The 24,913-nt window shown below is 43.4% G+C and overlaps 1 protein-coding gene across 9 annotated transcripts in view; it reads right to left on the minus strand.

Moving 5' to 3' along the window:
- The window catches only part of kif21b (kinesin family member 21B), a 65,118-nt gene that overhangs the window by 23,432 nt on the left and 16,773 nt on the right, over positions 1 to 24,913 (minus strand). For 3 of the 9 annotated variants that reach the window (XM_084347749.1, XM_084347747.1, XM_084347743.1), the window contains exons 2-26: positions 17,769 to 17,991; positions 16,754 to 16,936; positions 15,722 to 15,871; positions 13,520 to 13,654; positions 13,114 to 13,293; positions 12,577 to 12,692; positions 11,816 to 12,011; positions 10,488 to 10,677; positions 10,301 to 10,364; positions 9,784 to 10,014; positions 8,872 to 9,004; positions 8,639 to 8,777; positions 8,256 to 8,444; positions 7,956 to 8,155; positions 7,748 to 7,855; positions 6,820 to 7,136; positions 6,301 to 6,481; positions 5,639 to 5,842; positions 5,442 to 5,543; positions 4,759 to 4,924; positions 4,350 to 4,410; positions 4,081 to 4,129; positions 2,452 to 2,696; positions 1,191 to 1,259; positions 952 to 1,062 (exon numbers count right to left, since the gene is read on the minus strand). In XM_084347749.1, coding sequence (XP_084203875.1) covers positions 952 to 1,062; positions 1,191 to 1,259; positions 2,452 to 2,696; positions 4,081 to 4,129; positions 4,350 to 4,410; positions 4,759 to 4,924; positions 5,442 to 5,543; positions 5,639 to 5,842; positions 6,301 to 6,481; positions 6,820 to 7,136; positions 7,748 to 7,855; positions 7,956 to 8,155; positions 8,256 to 8,444; positions 8,639 to 8,777; positions 8,872 to 9,004; positions 9,784 to 10,014; positions 10,301 to 10,364; positions 10,488 to 10,677; positions 11,816 to 12,011; positions 12,577 to 12,692; positions 13,114 to 13,293; positions 13,520 to 13,654; positions 15,722 to 15,871; positions 16,754 to 16,936; positions 17,769 to 17,991 — 3,942 coding nt within the window. Of the gene's footprint in view, positions 1 to 951; positions 1,063 to 1,190; positions 1,260 to 2,451; positions 2,697 to 4,080; positions 4,130 to 4,349; positions 4,411 to 4,758; positions 4,925 to 5,441; positions 5,544 to 5,638; positions 5,843 to 6,300; positions 6,482 to 6,819; positions 7,137 to 7,747; positions 7,856 to 7,955; positions 8,156 to 8,255; positions 8,448 to 8,638; positions 8,778 to 8,871; positions 9,005 to 9,783; positions 10,015 to 10,300; positions 10,365 to 10,487; positions 10,678 to 11,815; positions 12,012 to 12,576; positions 12,693 to 13,113; positions 13,294 to 13,519; positions 13,655 to 15,721; positions 15,872 to 16,753; positions 16,937 to 17,768; positions 17,992 to 24,913 lie in introns of all 9 variants that reach the window. The other 6 variants (XM_084347746.1, XM_084347748.1, XM_084347742.1 and 3 more) reach the window with 3 other exon arrangements.

Below are 24,913 nucleotides of genomic sequence, written 5' to 3' on the forward strand. Positions count from 1 at the left end.
GGAATTGATTGCGAGCAGGAAGGGAGAAGGCCGCTTGCTCGTTTCTATCTTGGCACCTTCGCAGCTGACATTATTAACATGCATCTCATATCCACATTGTGTCTCCATCTGATGTAGCTGGACCACTTACAAATCGAAAGGTGTTTATCCCATTCTTTTTCCTTTATGTATGTAAATATGATGAAAGTAGTCTGACGCTACAACCAACGACAGCCTCAAAAATTACCATAAATCGGAATCAGATTCTCTCCGGCAGTGTCAAAAGATTTATTGCAGGGCATTTTTTTTATTGGATTAGATTAGATTGCACAAGCTGATCTCACATTCTTTCGTCCAAATGCAATCGTGCTCCTCATTGTCATGCACGTCACGTCTTCTTAAAACAGACTCGCTTATTCGCCCGAACCACAACTGCCCCTACAGCATGTTTCTACAGAGTACGTTCCAAACCCTCCTGATTTTCATTTGTTTCCTGGTAACTCCCATACATGGATTGGAAACACGATGCAATTACACCTCGTTGTTAGCGTTGCTAAATGCAGCCCTGAGTGGCCTGTGGTTGTGGTTTGGATGATAAGATCTTCAATGCCTCTTGAATGCATTTTTACACCTGGATTCTGTGAACGTTGTCACCATCTGTCCCCTAGGACCTACCTTAATGCCAGATGAAAAGTGTTTTGTCTAAGAGTGGGATTGATCTGAAGATAAACAGCTGGAATAGCTCACTCTTAAGGGCTCATCACCGCAGACAAAAGCACACTCCACTCAAAAGGCTTGACCTTCAGCCTATCGACAGGGTCAGTGAAGGTCTCAAACCATGGAGGAGGAGAAAAGAAACTAAAGGAATGATTCATTCAGTCAAAGTGAGACTGAACTGATCAGATGAGAACGTGGAGACAAAAGAACAAAGGCAGTGTGTGAATGTGAGTATCTGCGCAGGAGTGTACTTACTTGTCGAGAGCTGAACCTTGGGTTTGGTTGCTGGTGAGCCTTGAGAAGACGTTCCGGTCGTTCCTGGTCCTCAGAGGAGGCGAGGAAGGGGGCGTATAGCCGTCAGTGGGCCTGATAAGGGGTGGAAGTTCAGGGATAGGGAAGAACGAAACAAACAAGAAAAATTAAAGACATTACACAGTCAAAAAATGGAATTGATCGGGCCAGAAAAATAAATCTGAGTATTTCAATGCATGTACCTGTACGCACGGTCGTAAGACTTCCTCCTTGTTATGGGGGAAGTATCATAACCCCGAGACTGCCTGGGACTGACACACACACACAAAAGCAAACTAAGCAAATCTTCAAGGGAGTGCACAGGCGGACAGACATCTATGTAAACTGATGGGAATCTATAAGCAACAAGGGTTTTATGCAATTTAACAACACCTTCAGCAGGCTAAAGCAACTGGCAGGCTCTTTTCCTTTCATATCAAATCGCACACAATCATTCTTCCCTTCCCAGAGGACCGATGCAAATTCCATTGATTTTGCCTTTTCCCTCCCTGAAGCAGTTTTATAACCTAAAAAATGTGAAGCCTCTGGCAGGTTTCCAGAGGTTGTCACTGTGCAGTCAGAAATAGACACGCAAATTCTTGACAACTTTGTCTCCTTAGTCAGGAAATGAAACGTAAAGATGTTCTTTTCTCTCGCTGCTGCATTTGTGATATTCCACAGGGTGTTGACTCAATCATGGTTACGCAATTAACCTTGTGTTTCTCTCTCGCTTGTTTGTTTATCTCAGTAACATGTTTGATGTTAAAAGATTTGCAGGCTTTCAAATTCAGCCCATGCCATCGGCTTAAATGACTCTGCTCTTCATCTTGCTCAAAGGCACCTCAGCAGAGCAAATGTTTACCAGCATGGGGATTTGAAATAAGGTTCTCTAATTGAAAAAGACTCTTACTACAAGCCACCCTGCTGTCCCAAACCCGAGGGCAGTAATTCACAATCATTGGTATTTGTACCTCAGGGGGTACTTCAGAAGCTGCCAGGTGGCACAGGAGTAGCTCAACTACTTTGACAAAATAGAAATTACTGTATGATTTGATTTAAAAATCATATCCACATGCTGAGTCAGCTGTAACACCTCAACGCTACATGGTGCCCTTTTTTTAAAGAGCGCAAGTAATGCATAAATCATTAATAGTAAACTAGAAGTAATGGATGATAGTTAGCTAAGTAAGGAATGTTATGGTTTATAGTAAGCTCACTGTTTGGTAGTTAGCTAAAAGCAATTGATAAATGGTAGTTAGCTTAAAGTAATGGTTGATAGCTGGCTAAAAGTAATGGGTACATGGTTGCTAGTTAACTAAAGGTGATGGATAAGGCCTGCTTGTGAGATCAACATGGCACAGACTGGTAATGATGGAGCCAAGCCTTGCATTCCCCTTCCCTGGTAACACATGAAGGATATGTCTTGCCTTAGCTTCATCTGAGTGATCATTATGATTCACTTACAAGGTGTGTCCCCTGATAGGTAGGCTGATGGTACGGGATGCCCGTTCCCTGTGGTAGGAGTCTCGTAGGGACAGGCTGAAGCCCAGACTTGCTGTTGCCAGGCTCAGGCCATCCTCCTGGATGTCTGTCAGTGAGGCCAGAGACTTGGTGATGTGCTGCTGCTTGCTGCCTGATGAGGGGTCCAGGATGGGACCCAGATACTCCGCCGATACCGCCTTCATCTGAGCTGACAGACGAGGCTCCATCTGGGTGAGAAATGCGCACCATTTGTGTTACAGAGGATCATTGGGGGGAGAATTTAATGAGAAAGAAGATTGACAGTGGGATAGAAAAAAAAATTAGACTTTAAATAAAGATAAAGATTGAATTTAATTAAGGCACAGAAGGATATTAACACGGCCTGAAAACTACACTCGGGAGGAAAAAGGGCAAAGAGAATACGAAAACAGTGAAAGAAAAAAGCTGGAGATGAGAGAGCGTCCACTGTGGGGTTAATAAAGGCTGGATAGAGAAAACAATAGCTATAGAACACAATGAAGGATCAAGAACAGAGCATTAACAAGAGGATAAAAAGGGATTGGTGTCATATTAGGGGGTTCCTCCTCCTCCTATGTGTTTGCTTTTACTGCCACCTCATGGACTCATACAAGAATTGCAGCTGCTCTGACAGACAGACTGTGGCGTGTGCTTTGACCAGTGTTGAGACTAACGCCGTTAGAATAAACGCGATTACGTAACGCCGTTACATTCCTCTGTAATTTGTAATCTAATTAATTACTTTATCCAGCGTTACTAACGCCGTTTCCGTTACTAACATGACTTGTGTTGCCGTTACTAAAATCGGGGCCCCAGCGCGATCATGGTAAAAAAAAAAAAAGCCTGCAGCCAGCATGAGTTCTAGGCTATTGTTTTTTCTTTTCTTCCTTTCCTCCTCCTCACTTCATAAGCGGGCTGCAGAGTAGAGAGCACACTAGTACAACACGGTTTCGATAAATACCAAGGATAAGACAGGTCATGTTTTGCGGATATGGAACAAGGAAGTAACTGACTTGACGATGTATAGCTGCGTGACATCATTGACGAATCCTTGTAGGAGTTTATTTTACACACAAACCGACGTAGCTTCTGTGCGGCGCACACACACAACTTTCGACCGGACGATCGACTTTCTACTCTATGAAACTGGCGTGTGAAACATGCTTCTAAAAAGCCGAATTCTTTGACATATTACTTTGTTTTAGTAACGCAAAAATTACTTTTCCTAGTAATTAGTTACTTTTATAATAGAGTAATTGAGTTACTAACTCAATTACTTTTTTAAGAAGTAATTTGTAATTGTAATTAGTTACTTTTTCAAAGTAATTTGCCCATCACTGGCTTTGACAGTGACGTAGGGTCTGAACACGATCACCAGAGCAAAAACAGCATCCTCATGATTTATAAAGGTCTTAGAGACTTGGATACTGTAAGACATAGTACTACATGATGTTCTGAGCACTGACACGAAAACAAGCTGGGAGTACTGTAATGTTAACATCTGGATTTAAGAAAACAAGACAAATGTGGATTTAAAGCTTGTGTCGCTCATCTGTAACAGAGCTTAATAACTATGTGCTTCATCAGCCGTACCTTTATCTTGATGTCCTCTTGGCTGTTGGATTCTTTCATGTGAGATACACTGCAGAAAAAGAGAAAGCAAGAGGGAAATAAACATGTAAAAAGAATAGCAAGAAATGAGAGATGGAGTATATATATTGTTTCAATGGAGAATTTTATTGGATGAATACTTTATTTTTTGCAAAAAAAGACCAACATTAGCAGATTGTAGTTAAAGTCAGGGTGAGAGGAGGATGTTATGTATTGAGGATGTTGTGTAGGCGAGCAGACTGCAGTCTCACCTGCTGTCAGAGGCTTGGCTGAACTCAGAGGGCTCCTCGTCTGTGCTGGCATAACCATTTTCTGGAAGAACATAAAACATGCATCTTGTCAGCCCCCAGCAGATCGTTCATACACTGCCACTCTGTATAGCCGCAACTCCACTACCATATTTCCCAGTTTAATATCTTGTGTCATCAGTTTTAAAACATTCCTTAAGGCTGATTAAGGCTTATCATTTTCTGTTTTTGTTCAGCCAGATTTTATGTTCCCACACATCAAAACATTGGTGAAAAGACAGCATGAACTGATGAGGGAAAAAAAAGAATAACAATGTCTATATGTCTATATCCAAAGACAGAAAGGAAAAGTTGCGAGGTGTCTTACACACTGTCGCAATGAGTCGAAACTCGTACGAGAACCACCACTCACCCTGCTGTACATTGTGGATGAGAGCCTGGAGTTCAGGGATGTATTCTGCCTTTTCTCGCAGGGCATCAAGGATTATGTGATTGTGGGAAGAGCCAATCACATCCGTCTGCCTCAGCTGACCCTCCAGCAGTCTGATCTGAGCCTCCCTCTGAGCCACCTGTAAGCTCTGTAAATGCATAGATTGAGCCAAAGGTCAAAAATGATAATGCACACATACGCACTGTAACTTTTAGACTAGGATTTTAGTATTCGACAGGAAATGAGACCACCGAGTGTCAATTAATTTTAATAGACCTTTTGTATGAAGAATTACACCCCTGTCTTCATTTTGCAGTAAAAAGAGACACCACTAGATGGCACTGCAACCACATTAAGCACTAAGTCCAGGTCTTTGCAACTTAAATAAATAAAATGATTATATTTTTTGGTAGTAGCATATTGTGATGACAACAGCAAAAAATGTTTACTTTATTCATAACACTTGTAATAGATCATTAGATTAATTTAACTTTATTTACAATCAAAGCAACATATTTTCATCAAATTTTGACAGAAAAAGTAAAAGTTTATTCCCAGTTTTACACACCAGAGTGCAAATTTGCACAATTGATCAAACAAACATTTTTCAAGCCTGCAAAATCCACCTCCTTTGTTTTGGTTGAAGGTCCTGTATGACAACTCACTTTCTCTATGGAGGCCTTCAGGAAGTGGTCCAGCAGGTGGCGCGCTTCAGCCAGAGAGCAGGAGCTGATCACCACTGAGGTGTCCACGGAGTCCAGCTCATCCTGCAGGAAAACACAACCCTGGGCATTACTACACCTGGGCGGTGAACATAACTGTGTGTGAGAGTGTGTGTGTGTGTGTTTGTGTATAGTCATACCTTGGTCTCCTCTATCTGTACAATTGTGGCCTGGCAGTCAGACAGGCTGTCATTGATGTAGTCTATGTTGGCGTTCAGCACCTCAATGTCCTCATTAATTTCCTGAAGGAGGCGGTCCTCTGCTTCCGGCCCCTCCCCGTCCGCCATTAGTACCTCCCTCTTGTGCGAGAGTGATTCCTGCTGGACCGTCAGCTCCTCTCGCTTCTGACTCGGCCAAAACACAAACACAGAGCAAAAAAAGAAAAAAAAGAAAGAAAGAAAGGAACCCAAAATATTTATTTTCACATTTTACTATATCTTTCTGTTAAGAAGCATAAAACTGACAGCATTGTTGATATAATGAATCAGACATAGCTGACATAAAAGGTTTGTTCATTTCCTTTCATAGAGGAAGACCCCATCTACTTGTACAGTACTGTATGAGTTTAACAGTATATATCTGTGAAGAAGGAAGAGGCTCACACACTTTGGTTTCAGTTGTCAACTATTGAGATGAAGTCAGCTAAAAAAGTAACCAAGATGTAAGAAACTAGTTCTGCTGCCACTATTATACAGATCTGCAATTTCAATTGCTTACATATGATTTTTAACCACCACTGTGATACCAAAACCAATTATAGTCCCACCTTAATCTTGGGTAAATATGTGAAGGCCATTCCTACCTTAATAAGGCGATCCATGTCAGCCTCCACATTAGAGATTGTCATCCTCTGCATGACGATGTCCACAATGCGACGCTCCAGGGCTTGCCACTTCTGACGGGCAGACTTGGAGAAGCTGGCCGCTCTGCCCGCCACTCCGGTGTTGCCGATGCCTGCTGGCTTACGCTGCAACTTCTTCCTGCTGGCGAGAAGAGACAACAAGAGAAGAGAAAAAGATGAGAAAATAAATCGAACCTGTAATATGCTTTTGGGCCACTGTGGGGCAGCGCGTCACATTTTAAGTTAATATTTAGCTGCTGAATGCTCCACAACGGTCACCAGCTACTTGCATTGCCAATTGAGATTTTAAAAGTTGTGGACAAGACAGCTCAACAATTTACTGAAACTATAACGCTCTATAAAGCCCAGGAAGGCTGTAGATTCAGGTGATAATTGTCTTTGGCTCACCTTTTTAATACATTGCTTTTCATAAAAAAGAAATCCACGGCAGCTGCTTGGAAGACAATCAACCCGTCTTACCTGATGACCCTGGTTCCGTCCATGCTCCCTTCGCTCTCTCCCATGTATCCGAACACATTGTTTTTGTTGTTCCACTGCCTCACCAGCCCGCTCACAGTCCTCGCAGTCTCAGGCTCAGAGCTGCTGGCTGTAGTGCTGGCCGACAGCTCAGCTCCAGAGTCCGTCACTGAGGGGCTGTGGTTCCAGCGAGCCACGCGCCCGGCTACGCGGTCCGACATGGGTTTTGCCAGGCGGCGCAGGGCGGTCACCTCCTGCGTCTTCCTGCGCAGCACCTGCTCCTGCTGCCGCTTCTGAGACTCCAGCGCTCGGATCTGGTACTGATGGACGGGAGGGAGAGAAAGCGTTCTTTAATATTCTGCCTTCAACTACATGTTTCTGCAAATGTTAATCAGATTCTTGAGCTTTTTACACAACAGGCTTACAAGGTGTTGATCATGAAAGGATTTTAGGACTTAAACTGTAAATAACAGGATTATGAATGAGGCTCACAGTGCGACAGTGTAAATGTGGGCATGCTCATTTATAAGATCTCTACTCCAGGGAAAACAAATTAAGATGGGAATGAATGTAAGTAAATAACATACAGTACCTATCTTCAACATAATAGTGATACCAAAACCTGTGTGCAATATGTGCAGGATACATAAATCAGGTTTTTAATGTGCCAGGCGGACTAACAGATGGAGAACCTTGACTGTGCATTTGCACACATATATGCAAGCCTACATGCCAACTCACCAGCATGAATCATTCTTTAAAAACAGAAGTGAAATTCAAATATTGAACATGTTGTCAACACCCTAACATAGATTAAACGGGCTCATATACAACTTTGCTCATACTGTCTCAACTAGGGATGTGAGGATATAAGATTTTCTCACGGATCAGGATACATTTACATTATAGGGATAACTGTAAATATCCTGACCTCTTGTCGTCGCTGCTCCTTCTTCAGCTGTGCGATCTCACGGTTCCTCTTTGCCTCCACCATTCTCCTCCTCTGCTGCTCCTCCTTCATCTGCTTCATCAGTGTCACCTGAGAACAGAAGAGAGGTCAGACCTCCTCGAGTCCCCTTGCTCAAACAATCTCACTTGTCCATGCTCCTCCACGCTGACTCTCCTTCCTCTCTCCTTACCTTGGCTTTCTTCATATCGTTGACCTCTAACTGGAGTTTCTTCAGCTCCCGTTCATACCTCCCCTGGTTTTTGAGGAGACGCGCATGCTCTTTCTGCGCCGCTTGTAGCTTCAGCAGGTCTCGGTTCATCTCCTTCAGACGTTTCTCGTACTCCTGCTTGATCCGGTTGGCCTTCTCCTCCGTGTAGTTCTCCATGGACACTGTGTAGCCGTGTAATATTGTTAACGACCTATCAGCTTCTGGGCTTTCAACCACATGAACACATATGTAGACTACAAATCCCATGATGCATGAACTCACTGAGGTTCTGCAGCACGCGGTCTCTCTCCAGCTGAGTGTCTCGGATCTTGTTCTGCAGTAGGATGAGCTTCTCCTCGTACTGCAGCTTCAGCATCAGGAGCCTCCGCTGGCTGTTCTCCAGCTCGTCTATCAGCTTCTGTTTGATCTCGATCTCACAGGTCAGATCAGCCAGGTCCGCCTGGAAGTTGGCTGCTTAAAGAAGAGTTCAAATTAAATTCTGCATTTTTTAGGATGATTAAATATACAGCATTCAAATGTTAAAGAAAGGAGGCTAACTTAAAGTTTTAATTCAATGCCTGCTTTGATCTGATGTTCTGACATCAAACCTAAACCTTAGACGAAGAGGTCTGGTCATGTTGTTGGAGCAGCTGTCAGAAACACACCTTTCTCATCAGAGTCCGAGTCTGAATCCACCAGGCTCTCGTCACTGTCGAACCCATCCTCCTCCTCCCTGCCCTCCTCCTCGTCCTCCCCCTCATCTTCATCACAACCGCTCTCCTCCTGCAGTGGAGACATGATGTCCTACACACAGAAACACACACAGACACATCAGACTTTGTTCTGTTTCTTTATGTTTTGAATGAACTCTTATGAATTCCACATGCCGGTAGCGTACCTCAGTGTAATTGTCGTCTGAATCGATCTCTCCGTTCTGTCCGTTTTGTCCGTTTTCACGACTCTGCCCGTTCTCTCCGTTCTCATGAGTGTGCAGCTTCACTCGCTTCTTCATACCTTTCTCCAACTCTGGGCTACAGGAGGAAAAAAAGTCCAGCATGTTTCTCATCAGTTCTTTCCCTGTACTGTTTTCATCTGTGGTCAACTGTCAATCTGGAGTATTTTCCACTAGTTACCATTACAAACACTCTCCCCCATGTAAGTGAGATGTCACACACTGCTAACAACCACCATTAGGCCTTTGGGAATGCTGCCAAGTCATGTGCTCGCAGCAAAATTGGACCTCTGAAGTCATTAGCAAAGTCTTCCTCTGCTCATCTTGCCCTTTTAGCTCTTTACGTTTTACTGCCTTTTTTATTCTCCCCTTTGCTCCCTCTTTTACAGCCATCCCCCTTATCACCCATCCCATCTTTAAATTCCCATCTCCCTCCATCTCCATCCCATTAAACCTCAATTAGCCTGTTAGCTGTGTACTCTTCTCTCTCATGACCCACTGGCCGACTGAATGAGACCTTTTTGTGTCCGAGCCAGCGTTAAAACTCAGCACTGGCCGCATCCCAATTCTGTTCAGAAGCTGGCCGTCCCAAAACCCTAATCGACTTGTGCTGTGGCTCTTAAGCTAGAGGAGAGAAGTAATGAGGACAGAAGACTGTATGGCCAATAATGTACTCATCATGCTCTCTTGGCTTTTAAAATATGCACTGGTTCATTGGCTCGAAGGAGGAATGACAAATTAAATTTACATGAATCTGAACGTCCCTGTTCAGTCGACTTATGTCCTGTTTTTTGTGGTTTTTTTTCAATTAGCATGTCAATATGTGATAACAACTACATTGTGTCCCTCTGTCCTCACCTCATCCTCCTCTGCCTCCTCTCCTTCTTCTTCAGCCTCTCGATGTCCAGCTTGGCCCGGCGCAGCACGTCCGTCATCTCGGCCTCCATGGACATGGGAGCAGGGGAGGAGCCAGGGGGGTGGCCGGGGGCGGGGCTGAGACTGGTGGAGGGGAACGGGGTGCGGGTGGAAAGTCGGGCCGTCTGCCGTCTCAACGACTCGTTCATGGCCTCGCTCTCAAGGAGCTTGGATCTGAGAGAGGAGGAAGAGACGACACGACACGTTTGATTGTATCAGGGCAGCCCTGATGAGTCTGTTCAGGAGGATTAAGGCTGGCTCTGTAAACCCCTCACATTACCAGTTAATCCGTGCCAAAGGGCACTGCGCTCGTTCTTTTAAAAACCAAAAAAATATCATAAGTGAAGGGAAACAGTTTGTAAAGTCAGTGCTGTTACAGTTTCAGGTTTGCTGACTTCAGTGAGGTTTCAGTGTAACACTACAGCAAATGAAGGCAACCTGGAAAGTTTGCAGCTTTTACCTGAGTTCCTCAACCTCTCGGATGTAATTCTGGATTAAAGCCCCGATCTCCTCATTGCCTTCACCTACAGATCAAAAGCAGAAAGAGGCCCAGGTCACAGAAAGCACTATAAATAACTGTAATACTTAGAAATAAATAAATGGAAGCTTTAAGATAGTAAACTTATAAGAAACAAGAGTTCACATACTTGACTTGGTCAGCAGAGTGCTGACCTCATTGGCCAGCAGGTGCGTTACGCGGGTGTTCAGGTGGTCGATGGTCTCCTGCATGGCTTTGACCCTGAGGCGCATTGTGTCGTTTTCTCTCTGCAGCATGGCGTTCTCTTGATACAGGTCGCTGTAGCCCTCTGAACCATCCTCACATGCCACACGCTTCCCCTGCACAGAGAATAAAAACAGTCGACATGAAGAACAATGAGCTTGACCCTGACCACCAGCAGCATTTTCAGGCCAAAAAACCCCAGACAACAAAACTCTGAATCCACACTCTTACATAAAACTGATGTTTCAGGCTATTGTTTAAATTGAGCCGGTCTGCATGTGGCTCTTCAGGCAGCTATTGTCGAGTCTGAATGATTAACTGTGAAAGAATCCTGTTGTGTAAGCCTCGAACAGAGAGTCACTATTTAATCCAGTCATAGCTCGCAGTCGTCATTACCTCCACCAACCCAACACTCCATTACTTCCAGACTCCAGTCACATCACATCCCTTATTACCACATCGAGGTCAGCTCGCAGTCCCTCGTCGGAGTCACGCATTGACTTCCCTCTAGTCACCGTGGTAACCCCCCTTAATCGCGTAGTAGTCTGACAACCCTGCTAAATGACTGCTCTTTTCTTGTCGGCCCGGAGGTCAAACAAACCCTGATGAAAAGTGGAGACTCTTTGCAGATTTACCTTGAATTTTTGCCCTATTTCATGTCACTCCTGCTCGTATCATTCCCTACAATGTCTTCTGACTGCACTCATAGGTGAACCGTGTTACACAGAGCGCATAAAGAGCCTCTCAGCACCAGCAGGATCAATTTATCCCTGCATTACTTTGTAAAATGCTGACGTTGCACTGATTAATCTTCTTCATACTTGAGCACAATAGCGGAGGCATAAATGGATGTGTGTGTTCCAGTAAAGATCTTTAATTTGATAGAGTAATCAGCTGCTGCAGCTGCGGCCTCTGCTTTTCTTTCTCGCCCTCCAATATCATCGTCTCTTGCTCCCATTAGTCTCGTCCTTTTTCTTCTTCTGCTCGGTTACTATTCTCAGTTTCATCCATCATGGCACCCCTTTCACCCCTCTCTTACGGCCTCATTGCATCAGTTACACAGACGCCATGTGTTCGCTTTCTTTTCCCGCCTGTCACTCTTCATTCCTCATCTCTTCCCCCCCTGTCATTCGGCCCCTCTCATCTTTTCCTCAGAGCTCCTCCTCGTGTTATTTTTTCAAATCTTTTTATCCATTTCTTTCCCCCCACAATGTCTCCCGCTCTCTTATCACCATCCACCCCTCCATCGCTCACCGCCTTGTACTCCATCAGTTCCAACTGAAGTCGGGCTATCTCAGCACGCAGGGCGCTGATCTGCTGGCTGGTCTTGTCTTGGTTCACCACCACCTTGTTCTTGATGTTTCGGGCACGGTTGGCGTACTTCAGCGTGTTCAGCGTCTCCATGAAGTCCCGGTCTGATGGACTGACGCAGGCGATCATCACTGTGCGACTGGAGAGGAAGGAAATATGAAGGTTGGAGACAACTGCGCAGTATAACAATGTTGGGGTTGTGAGAAACATGTCTTGCATTTACCATGAGCATAACAGAAGCCTCGTTGTTTGGGCTTAGGAGGAACTACTGTCAAGACCCAGAGCACCATGGCGGCGGATAAAGGCTATTTTCATTATTGATTAGTCTGCTGAAAAATGCCCATTATAATTTCCCAGAGCCTGACGTACGTTATTCAGATATACTGTTTTATCTAACCAACAGTCAAAAACAAGAAGATTTCCATGTTTCTATCATATATAGCATGGAGGCACCAATGCTATATATGCACCAGGTCTTTGAGATCAGCTCATCATTAAAGTTCACCTTGCATTGTTCAGTCTGCCTCTGTGTCTGCGTCTGGGTCCCTTTTTTGTAAATCCTGACAACCAATGCCTTGATTAAATATCAAACGTCCCACTTCCTTTCAATTTTGCAACAAACCTCTTAATCTTTCACAATATTCAGATTAATGCAGAATTATATGATTTTCAGAACAATATAAATGTTTTCTGTCTGTGTGTACCTGTTGCCTCCCAGTGAGTCCTGGAGCAGGCGAGTGAGTTTGGAGTCTCTGTAAGGGACGTGCCCGCCCTTCTTAGCCTGGTCTCCTAAAGCACTGATCACGTTTCCCAGCGCAAGCTACAAAACACACACACATATACATACATAATCAGTGCTTGATCAAACATTCATTTTCAGGTACTATTAACAATCTGACATTTAAAAAAAGCAGAAGGCAGGAAACAGACAACTTCCGCTCCCCCAGTGTTTCTACATTTTCCATATAGTCGTTAATACCAACAATACAGGACAACACAAGTTTATTCATTCATTTAGTCTCTAACAGACATGAAAGCGGATAGAAATGGTGCCAGACTGCCAGCCTGACTGGATCACCTTCATTTTCCAGGGAGATTTCAAAACGTCTAAACTTGAAAAAATACACCCCAAGTACAGAGAGACAGTAGAACAGCTGATGTATGCTTTGTCATTTTCTTTGATTTCAATTTTTGTACCATACCACCCACACACAGACATGTTCTATTCCTGGCTGTCTCACCAGTCCACAGTTGATAGAGATTCCCTCGCGGGCTCTGTCTCCTGTGGCTCCAGTGCGTTTCAGCCTCTCAGAGCCGGCCAGATCCACAAAGTGGAACTTGGCCATCAGTGTCTCGAACTCCGGCTGAGTGATGGCACTCGAGTCCACACCGTTCACTTCCCCGTTCTCTCCTCCTCCGTTCTGCCAGTGGGGGGTGGACAAAAACAATTGAGAATGAGTGAATTGCTTGAAATTAGCAATTATTTCATCACCTTTAATTCTACCATGACTGTAACACTATTTTTCTTTTCTTGCTCTTTGCAAAATATATAAATAACTTTTTTTTTAAACCACATTCATTACTTCTTATTCTTTTCCTGTCAGTGCCTTCACACCTCCATCTCTCTACTCGAAACCTGAATCTCACCATTTGAGGCTGCTGGCAAACTCTCATCTGACACAGGTGGATGGTGAAGATGGCGTGCGAGCGGGAGCTTGTGGCGTTCATCTGGGTGCTGGCTGTGGTGCGGGACAGAGCGCCGAGCTTCAGACACTGCAGCAGCTGCAGCACACACACACACACACACACACACACACACACACACACACACACACACACACACACACACACAGTACAGAGAGGAGATATGGTTATGATCAAAAAAGGACAAATAAGTATGATAACTGTTGACACAACATGATGTTTTGCATGCACAATCATAATCATTCTTGATCAATTTATCAAACAAAGCAGGGCCTAGTTTGGTTGTTTCATAAAAAAATTAAATCACCCTAATCATTCTCGGCTTTCTTTCTTTTCTACATCTCTGTGTACTCAAAATGCTGCCATCTGCAAGACTTCTCTCTTATTTTCTCCTCTTTCTAACACTCAATCTGACTCCTCTACTCTTTTCGACTTCCATCACCTCCACGCTTCTCTTTCCCTCATCCTGTTTTGACATTTTCTTTCATCCCTCCCACAGGAGAGTCCATCTGTCTCTACTGGTCTCTCAGCTGTCTGATTTTTTAAGACTTTAATGCACAGACGACTTCTCCCCAAATCCTTCACTTACCTTTCTGCTTCAATTTCACAAACTGGTCACATCTTTCTTTCTGCTCTGTCACGCATTTGAGAAGAATCCGAATAATATCTACGAAGAGCGACATCGCCCAGCCAGCGTTTACCCTAAATAACCACCTGCCACCTCTGTTAACCTCTTTGTCAGTGACTCGTCACTTCTCTTCCAGCAGACATTCCTCCTGCCCTCTTGACCCCATCAAATTCTCCTTCTTCCACACTGTCACTGCTGATCTGTTCCCCTCCTTAAACATGATGTCTTAATCCTGATACCAGGAAACTTTTCAAGGAAGATAGCCTCAAACTTTCCTGCATCAAACACCACATAGTGGTATCTCTCACACAAAATAGCCTCATGGTTTAAACCAGTCTGGCTTAGAGGCAGCATGTTGGAGCCAACTCTCCCTTATTATCCTCGACCTATTTCTTGTTTTGACGACTGACTGCCAGATGGTTCGTGCCAGACTTTTCGGTGTGCAGGGGATCTCTGGCAGCTCCTGTGCTCTGCCTCAACTAGTCAGCATTTATCCACGTCTTCACAGTCTTTTCTACATGATCAGTCCATGGTCACAGAAAACCTATCGAAGCAGTTTTGATCCGAGTTGACACTCTTTGTTTCGTGTTCCTGGTAACTGTTGATTTAATCATAAACATGTACAGCTTCTGCGTGAAATTTAAGACAATCAGAATTTATTGAGAAAATCTGAGCTGGCCTAAAACTTAATGACTGCATCAATAAATGTGTTCTTGTTTAAAGAATCAAAGCAAGATAAGCTTGAAAATGTACAGAGTTAGGATTTGATACAGACTAAGGCTTAGTCTGTATCAAATCCTAACCTCCTGCTCAGCCGCTAAGCCATAGTAGTGCAGGAGGTTAAAAAGCTTAGAATAAAAAACATATTCTAATGTTTATATCTAATAATGTAATAATAAATTAACTTTTAGGACCTTTCAGACCAAGAAACATTAACATTAAAAGTTACTGCTTAAGAATATATTGGGCTTGGGCGGATATTAGAGAATTATCTTATAGAATATCACTGTATTTGCTGCCATATGGGATATTTTTCACAATATTGAATATTATAAATATTGAATATGAAACAACTGTTAAGTTATCTTCAGGCTTTTATTTTGAAAAGAAAACGCACGCTGTACTCTCATGGCAGTACTAAAATTTGCATCAACATTTGGGTATTACTCCAGGTTAATTGGCCTAATGTAGCGACATGTTTTTGGCAATATTTTGGGTTTAAAGCGGGAAAAAATGTCGAGTCAAGGGACTTGAATGAGGCTACATGTTGTCTTTGCAGGTGTTAACTAAACAGGGCAACGCCACAAATTTGCGGTCTCACCTCAGAGTCCATCACCCAGTACAGTTCGAGCACCGACAGTATCATCTATTGCAATATTTGGGCAGGACAATATCAAATTTTGGATATCACCTAAGTCTAGTATATACTGTATAGTGTACAAAAACACGATATATTCGAAAAAACTGATCAAATGTAAGGGTGCACACATACGACAAACACAAACACATGCACCTACCTCTTCCTCTGTGTGCACCAATCTGGATGTGACTCCGGTCGTGTAGATGCTGCCGCTGGCGTCCTCGTGGATCTTAATGTTGGACTTCCTGCTGCGACTCTCTAGATCTCTGGATCCATCAAACAAGTCCAGGACCTCTTCATTATACAACTGCAATAAACAGAAGGCACACATGCATCATTATTCAATTTATACACATCACCATTAAACTTAATGACTTAATATATTCACCCCTTCTCTCTCAGCTGTGTTTCTTATTTACACACACGTCAAAAGATTGACCCCTCAGAAACCAATGAGGGCCAGGGGCCACAGAGGTCAGCTGAAAGCTCAGCTGTTCCCACCCACTGCCAAACACACACACACACACACATCTGTTTACCATCAACAGAGATAACCTTTTGACCTGAAAACGTACAAAAAGAACACACTAACAAAAAGAGAGCAGGACAGGCAGGAAATAAGAACAAAATAAGATTAAGCTAGAAAGAAAAATGACTTAGTCTCCGAATTGTCGTAACGGAATGATTATTAAAGTAATCAGATCACACACACACCCACGTACACAATCGTCTGCCCCCCTCAAGACAACCCAAACATTTGCCTGCCAGAAACCTCTGGAGGAAATTATTACTTGTCATATTATCTCATTGCTCCTACACAAGCATCCCTCCCTCCCTCTCATCCCTCGCTCTTATCCATCTTCCACCCCGCAGTGATGAGGAATAATGTCAGGGGTAATGGGCAACATTAATCAGGACCAACAAAGCACGAGCAGGCATTCCTGCCCATCTGTCATTGTGTTCTCACTTCCTGTTTGTGGAAGAGGGGGCTGATCCCCCATCCACCATCTCCCTGTTTTGTCCCATCTGGTTAGAGTTAATGTGGACCAGTACCCATCCCACCACACACACACACACACACACACACACACACACAGATCTACAAGCAAGAATATCAATACTGCCCTGTTAAAGTGTGAGATCAAGCAAGAATGTGTTGTACATGTGCTCTACATCCACATGAACCCACCTCGAGGAACTGGGCGCTGACTTTGAACTCGGGCGGCTGGCTGCCGGTCTCCTGAGCACGATCCCTGCGGTTCTGGATTCCCTCAAACAGCTGGTGAACAGCCCGCGGGATGATGCCCAGCTCCTGCTGGCCCAGGCTCACATCGAAGCCCGTCCCCATGGTGTAGGTCTTCCCCGAACCCGTCTGAAACACAGTTCATGAGATCCTGTTTACTTCTTACACCCAAACATCACATTTATGCGCAACAACCTGTTTTTGCATGTATGCTTTAGCAGTTAACTTTTGCTTTTTTTTATTTCTTTTGATGTCCTTATCCTCTATATAGCTATATTAAGCATCTTGTTCCCAAACTTGATATGGGCATTGCCCCTAGAGTTCTGTTTTATACTTGATGAGAAAGACATGCAGCTCTGCAACACTAACTGTTTTATTTTATTCAACCAATCCATTTCTGCTCGGGGCTTTTGTCCGAGGAACAGAGTTAAATAAATCTCAAAATGGCTTTGTTGTTATCAGTTTTCCAATTTTCCAGACCAGACACATAAATGGCCAACCTCAAAAGCATTAGGTTGCCTCCCTACAGGAGATTTTAGAATCGTAGGTCACAATAAAAACCAGAAACAAATATAACCACACAATGATACTGTAGTTAGCATGCATACATGGTGTAAACAACAGTGAAAACATTCTCCTGGTGCTCTGAGCTCCCAGTCTGGACCACTAGAGTCAGCATTTACTCTGCCCTCTGTTTGTTTTGAGTGTGAATTTTACAGGTAGCTAATTAAAAACCTTAATAAAAAAAAGAAAAGAAAGAAAGAAAGAAAGAAAGAAAGAAAGAAAGAAAGGAACTGACACACCACCACACAGTCACAGAGCACTGGCAAACAAAATAGTGAATGTACTAAAACAAAAATTCATGTTAAAAAAAAATGGGTAACAACCACAAATGTTATAAAACTCAACTTTATTAATTAATCATTAAAAAACTCTAATATTAAAATCCACTGTGACATACCTGACCATAAGCGAACACAGTAGCATTGTAGCCCTCGAAGCAGCCCTCGATGAGCTTGTACACGCAGGCCTGGTAGATGCTCTGCTGCTCCGAGTCAATGTCAAACACAAAGTCATAGGTGAAGGCCTTGTCCTTTCCCAAGAGGACTTGCGGTTCACCAGGTGTGACCAGCGTGCACACATGGCAGCCCTCGATCTTCTCCTTGGCCATCTGAGGACGAATCCTGAGAAGAGAAGAAAAGGAGAGAGATGGTCAGTGACGGGATAAAACAATTATATCGTCATAAATCAAGAATGTAAGACCTTGCTCTTCTCAGCAGACTAATGATTCTGACTGTACCGGAAATGTTTTGATGTACTGATGCACTGTGCAGAAGCATGGCGATTTAATCCACATGATTCAACTAGCAATGATGAGCTGCCTACACAGGCCTGTATGTCTTCTTTCTAACTCCAAATTCTCAGATTTTTTTCTTTTTGTAAATATAAATCGTGTGTTTACCCCTTCACACCATCCTCAAGCACATCTTTATCCTAAAGGAGCATTAAAATCACCACCACTTTGATTGACTGGTGGAGGAAAGTCTCACAGAAGACAAACAAGACATCCATTCAACGTTAAAGTCTGGAACGAAACCAAAATCTGTGACAGAGGAACAACCCTGAGGACGAGCACATACATCAACAACAGCAAACTTTGTTTGTGCTGTTGATTCAGAGGACGTGGAGAATGGGTAATGAATCACAAAACAGAAAGTTCTGAGAAAAATGATTGCTGCTGATGACGTGAAGTCAGACTTTGCCTGATAAGTCATTATTACATCAGTTGTTAATCCTCAGAGTTCTGCTGGGCTCCACATCCTGACAGGTAGTTCATTGCAGTTAATTGCTTTCACCTGACATCAGACTTGTAAAATAATCCCTGATTAGATGAGTTCAAAGGAAAGCAGCAACAGCGCCTGAACATTGTACTAAGCGACAGAATGAGGGCCGAGTATTTAAATTTAGCATCTCTTTCACTTGTTGAAGCAGAACGGAGGCAAGTGTTTTCTGTTTTTATGCCCCTAAACAGTTGAACTCACTGCCTTATTATTTTTATTAAAGTGGAAATTATTTAAAAATGAATTTACCAAACACTTCAAAAGAGGCTTTTTTTGTTATCATGGTCAGTTTGATCACTGCATCCATAATTATCTTGAGATATTGGAAGTTAAATATCCAAATCTGAAAAACTGATTACACACACTGGTTGAGGCCGCATCCTACGAGTCCAGGCTCAACAGATTAAAATGCAACAGGGAAGATGGGCTCACCTCTCGGGACCTATTCTGGACTCACTTGCTTAAATTCCAGGAATAACCGAGATTCCTATGTGACTGCAACAGACTTTCTCTCCAATCATTGTCGACTGGACTTTTGACTTCCATATAGGAAACCTGTTTGTATGCTGTACTTATTTTTAATTTGGCTGTTTTGTTTTTCATATACCATGGCTTGTTAGGTTTGTGCCAGAACCCTGAGGGGGTGAGGAGGTTTGTGAATGCGGTGTACCATCAGCCTCTTGTTCTTGTGGCAAACATTTAAAAAATGTAATAAAAACTTAAATGACAGAAAACTTGTATTTATCCCTCGTGTTTATTTTATTTACTCTTATTGACCTTTATTTTTGTCCAGTATAGTTTCATCCAGGGTTTGGCCGCTAGATGATGCCATCATCCATCGCAGATGGCTTACAGTTATCGACTCCTGAGCGCTGCACCATCATAACATTGTGATTTATGGGGCGCTACACCAGTGAGAGCAAGAAAGTAGTGTGTCCCCTCCAAGGAGTAAGCGGCTGTCCAGTGAACTAACGTTACATCTCCATGTCCTGTTTTCCTATTAAACCAGCTCAACTAAGGGGCCAATCCAAGACGCTCCGTCATGTTCGTGGCAGCGCTGTTTCTCTTGCCGTTGTTATTTGCATTTTCTCAGCTAGGTTACAGATGTGCTGCTGCGACGGAGACCCTTTAAATCCAGCACAGGGATGTTTGATGGACACTCGCCATGCAGGCACGTGAGCGTTTTTAATCTGACTCCCCTCACTGGTGAGGGGGGACAGATTTCTCTGCAGGGTGAGACAACTGGAGGTTGCCTTCATACTGACAGAAGGACTAAAGTGGAGTGCTGATGGGTAACTCTGAGGTGACACAATACCTCAAATTCAGAAACGCATAGTTTAAAAAAGTAACACTTTTTGCTTGTGCCGCAGTGCTCAACTGTGAGAGAGCCTTATTGAGAAAACTGAGTTTATAGATGTGCTCTCACATAACGCAATGTACATAAAACATAAGATCTGTCACGCGGTGCACTGTTAATCTTGGGCTTTCAGAGGTACAATGTGGACACAGTGGGGAGGTAATCACTTTAAGCTGCGGAAAAAGCAATGAGCCAGCAGTATTGGAGCACTGGGTCCACCTCTCCACATGCTAAGCCCCCCCCAGTTCAATCTTCAGGGGATGCAAATCAACTCCCCCACACACTGAGACAGCAACACAGACTCCCTATGGGATGCTGCAACAAAAGACACACACACACACATACTGTACGCAGTCATAAAAAGCTGGAGAAATCCCCAACCACATCCAGCTGCTGTAGGGATAACCACAAAGACACACACAGTAAGTCTAGAAACAAATACTGTACACACACAGTTCAAAGACAACCTACTGTACTATCTTCACTTCACACATGGTTCTTCTCAAGCATGCATTAAGAACCACACCCACCGCTAACAATAATGCCTTCACCACACGTCGTTTTAGTGCTGCAGAAACACACACACACAGCTGACAACAGCACTTTTTGGACCTCTTTCAGGGCTCGGGGCGTCACTGAAGAGGGTCTTCCAGGAAGGAATTAAAGACATTAGAATAAACCAATTCAGCAGCAGCAGCATATTAACCCCCAACCACCTTATTGTGGCGAACAGACAGCTTGACACAGAGAGCAGCTGGCAGACAGATGAGGCCCTTTTATCACTGGAGGTGACCTTGACACTGAGGTTAATGTACCTAAAACCACAGATCCCATATGAGTGCTGTTTAAGCCAATTATTAACATAAAGTGGATACGGATGGGGAGGAGTGTACTGGCTCTGCACAAAGGACGGACAGTGTGTGTGTGTGTGTGTGTGTGTGTGTGTGTGTGTGTGTGTGTGTGTGTGTGTGTGTGTCAGCTGCAGCTGTATCGTAAACGGGTTGGAGGTCATTCTTCTCTTCTTTTCTCTTCTCTTTACACTCAACGCTTTCAGTCTTTTATGTGTAATATTTATAGGTCAGAAGTGTCAGGTGTAACACCCGGCAGGAGACATTTACAAGAAAGAGAGAAAGAAAGAAAGAAAGAAAGAAAATCTACTCTGAATCTCTATTGGGCAACGTATTTTGCAGTCGTCAGCTCTCCCCCATTAAGATAATGAACTTTTCATCATCACTTAAAAAAACAAAAAGAGCATCCCCCCAATATTTTCTGAATTTCCATTTGGCATGTTTCCTGGGGACAGTAAGTGCATTTCTGTTTCTACTTCATCTCATCTCACATTGATCACTGTCTGACTTACTTGGCAGGCAGCACTTGCTTTCAAGTGAGAAATTGGAAAAATAATGATTATATAGGCTTATAATTACACATTGTGGAGGATAAAAGGTGTCTTTATTGCAGATCCTGCAAAAATATGTCCCTGCAATGGTCAGATATCAAACTATCACCCTTGACACTAATCAATATCATCTCTCTTTCAAAGTGCCAATGAGCAAATTATTAAAATGATCACACAAGCTGGTTGAAAAGAGGATTAAAGTAGTTTTACACGCTCAGACCAAACTTCACAGAGATAGAAAGATAGAAATTAACGTTGAAATATCCGGTTGGTTCTCACTGGAATCACGCCATGATGAAAATAATCGTCTAGATATAATACCCTACGTGTTTCTTCTGAGTGTCCTCTCCATTATCTCAGGGTGTAAATACATCTTAAGACAAGTGTGGCTGAATTCAGGAAAGTCTTCACAAGCTCTGCATCAAACAAGAGCAGGAAACACACACACACACATATACACAAAGGGACAAAAAACAACAGTGACAGCCTGTCCGTGATCCACAGGGAGAAGAAATGGAACAGCTATAAATAATCAATTCACACACACACACACACACACACACACACACACACACACATCACACCGCGGCTCAGCTGGATGAACCATTTAAGCCAGCTGCACCAACAAAAGATGAGATCCATAACATTGATCGGAACAGAAACATCACCCACACACACTCACTCACACACACACACACAGATCCAGACTCAGACCACACACTCACTAAAGGACATTTAGTAGCTAAAAATAGCCCCTAACACCCTGATTAAATGTCTGTGTGAGACAGAGGCGAAGAGAGAGACACGGAGAAGCAGATTGTTGATCCCTGATGCAGCAAATTAAGACGTCTATCTCTTCTCATCTTTGCTCACTAATAGGAAAATGGCTTAAATACCCTGGGGACCAAACAGAGTCACACAAACACACACACACACACACACACACACACACACACACACACACACACACACACACACACAAGCAAACCCTCCCTTTTCTGTACTTTTATAATACATTTTTATATAAGCATTTGAATTTAAAAGGCACCAACATGATATCTACACTCATTAACCCTATCTTTTGTTCAGGATCCTAAACCTCGCTCTGTCAGACACACACACACACACACACCCACACACACACACACACACACACACACACACACACACACACACACACACACACACACACACAAAGTCAGAAACTCATTATCCACAAGCTCTGAGGGAACTCACTTATTACAATAATTATCAAACCCAATAGTGCTAATTAGGACCAGACTCATAAAAAAAAAAAACACACACAAATAAACAAAAATGCACACACACAAACAAACACACACAGAGTAATTGGCATGTCAACCCCTGATAGCAGCAAAAGTCATTGAAGCGTGACCTGAGAGTGAAGTAATCTGCAGCATGAGGGAGGCAGCAGACCTTTCAGAATACTGAACACAGTACCCGAGACCTTTCTGACATTTGCAGCTTCCCTCGTCATATTCCTGCCTTTCATAGTTAAAAATTCTTTAAATTCCTCATTCTAGGTGTGACAAACATATATGAATCTCTCCAGATCCCCCATTATAGATTTACAGTTTGATTTACTACCTGGCATGGGAAAAAAAGTTCTATATGTCCTCGGGCATATGGAAACAGTTAGCAGGGAGCCCTCCAGCTGCCATTAAGTGCCAGAGGGGCTCCATCATTCACACATCCAGCTGACATCACACAACATACTGTGAGGCTCATGGAGATGCTGCTGTCTCAGTGATGGATCAGTACCAGAGTGGCCTGACTGAGCAGAATGAAGCACAACTGGTGCAACAGGAGTGCCATTTGAGGTCCAGACAGGGTTAAGATGGTGTCACCTTTGTTTTGTAAGCAGACATAGTGATGGCTGAAGAGAGTAAAATATGGGCTGAGGGACAGAAGTGCAGCTGATTGTGATGCTGTTTGAGTGCAAACTTCACACACTGAAATGAGACTGTGTATAAAAAACTGTAGCATTGCTAATTTTACTCTTTATGTGTGTTTTTGTAAATGTTGCTTCTATTGTGACAAAATCAAACACAGAAAAAAGTTGCAATATTTTAGGGATAAGCAACTAGCTCTTGTTTGTAACAGCTTGAACTCTGATTGGATTTGAAACAATATATACAGACTTTTGTACTGATGAATATGTAGAAATGTGCATGTCATGTTCCTGAATAGGTTTTTTTTTTTTTTTAAAAAAGGGTCACACTGCATCTTTTGCCATACTCTAACATGAAGGAGCCGTTTCATTCGTACCACAATATTTCACTATGGACACAGTCTAACACAGTGTGAATGCTAACAGAAATAAAGAGTCTTAGTCTGGTTTCCAGTTTGTTTTTTTCCTTCAGCTGGATCGCTTTAGGAGGGTCCAGTTTCCTTGGGAACTGCACGCAGTGCCCGGGGACTCATCTACAATGACTGCATGTGCATGAGTCTGTGTTTTTGTTCACGCTATTGTGCTCCTTTTCAGAAGTGCGCAAATTGCAGATTACAAAACACTTATACCCCGTCATGCGCCAATTATACAGCAATCCTCACCTGAAACTCAACCACTGACCTGTTATCCAATCAAGATCCAGAAAGAAGCCAAGACCAAATGCCAAGTGTGTTACCAACAAGCCCAGAGACCCAATAAAATCAGGCCCCTGTGATCGCTGCCAGTGAAAGCGAGTGCCAGTAATGCCTGTGAATATGTGTGTGTGTGTGTTGATGCTCACTCAACCTTCAAAGAACAGGCCGGTGATAGCCAAAGAGCTCATTTCCCTAATGTAAACACTTGAGTAAAGACGCAGCGCACATACACACACACATAAAAAGACAGAGTTAATCGTATTCTCTCGAGCTGTGAGTGTTTCAGAGCTCTGTTGTCTCTCCTCTGGCACAGAGCCAGCGGAGGAAGCCAGCCGCTGCGTTCATGTTTCCTTTAACACTCTGTCCATTTATCAGAGGACAGCATCTACTCTCATTTAGTGTCCCAATCAAGAATTACTCCACTTTTACCGCTCAGTCTTACCCTGTTATGTTTTCTTTTCAGCATTATCATCACTGCACAGGAAAGCATCATTTAGCTCTTCTTTTGTCTCTGCGCTCTTGTCCTCATCCTCACACCTCTGCCTGTTCTTTATGCCTCCCTCACTTATTTGTTGCCAGTGAAAACAGAGCAACAGGACAAAAGCTTGAATGGCAGAAGCAGCAATGGGGCCTGTCCCATTTCCTTTCTCTCCTGATAACAGCAGAGACTAATCGCTTATGTGGACTTTTCCTCGCTGCGCCTCACTTCCTCTCCCTCCGGCTCTCTTTCTTTCAATCGATCAAATATTGCCCTCATCATGGAAAAGCATATCCATCATCTGTTGTGAGACATTGTGTCGGTTCCTTAACAACTGTTTAAAATGCAAACACACACTCACCCCCCTCCTCCCATCAGACGGCAGATCTAATAACTCTTGACAGATGACTGAACAGTCAGTCTG

This window comes from Pagrus pagrus, assembly GCF_965226575.1.
Source record: "Pagrus pagrus genome assembly, chromosome: 3".
Classification (NCBI taxonomy): Eukaryota; Metazoa; Chordata; class Actinopteri; order Spariformes; family Sparidae; genus Pagrus; species Pagrus pagrus.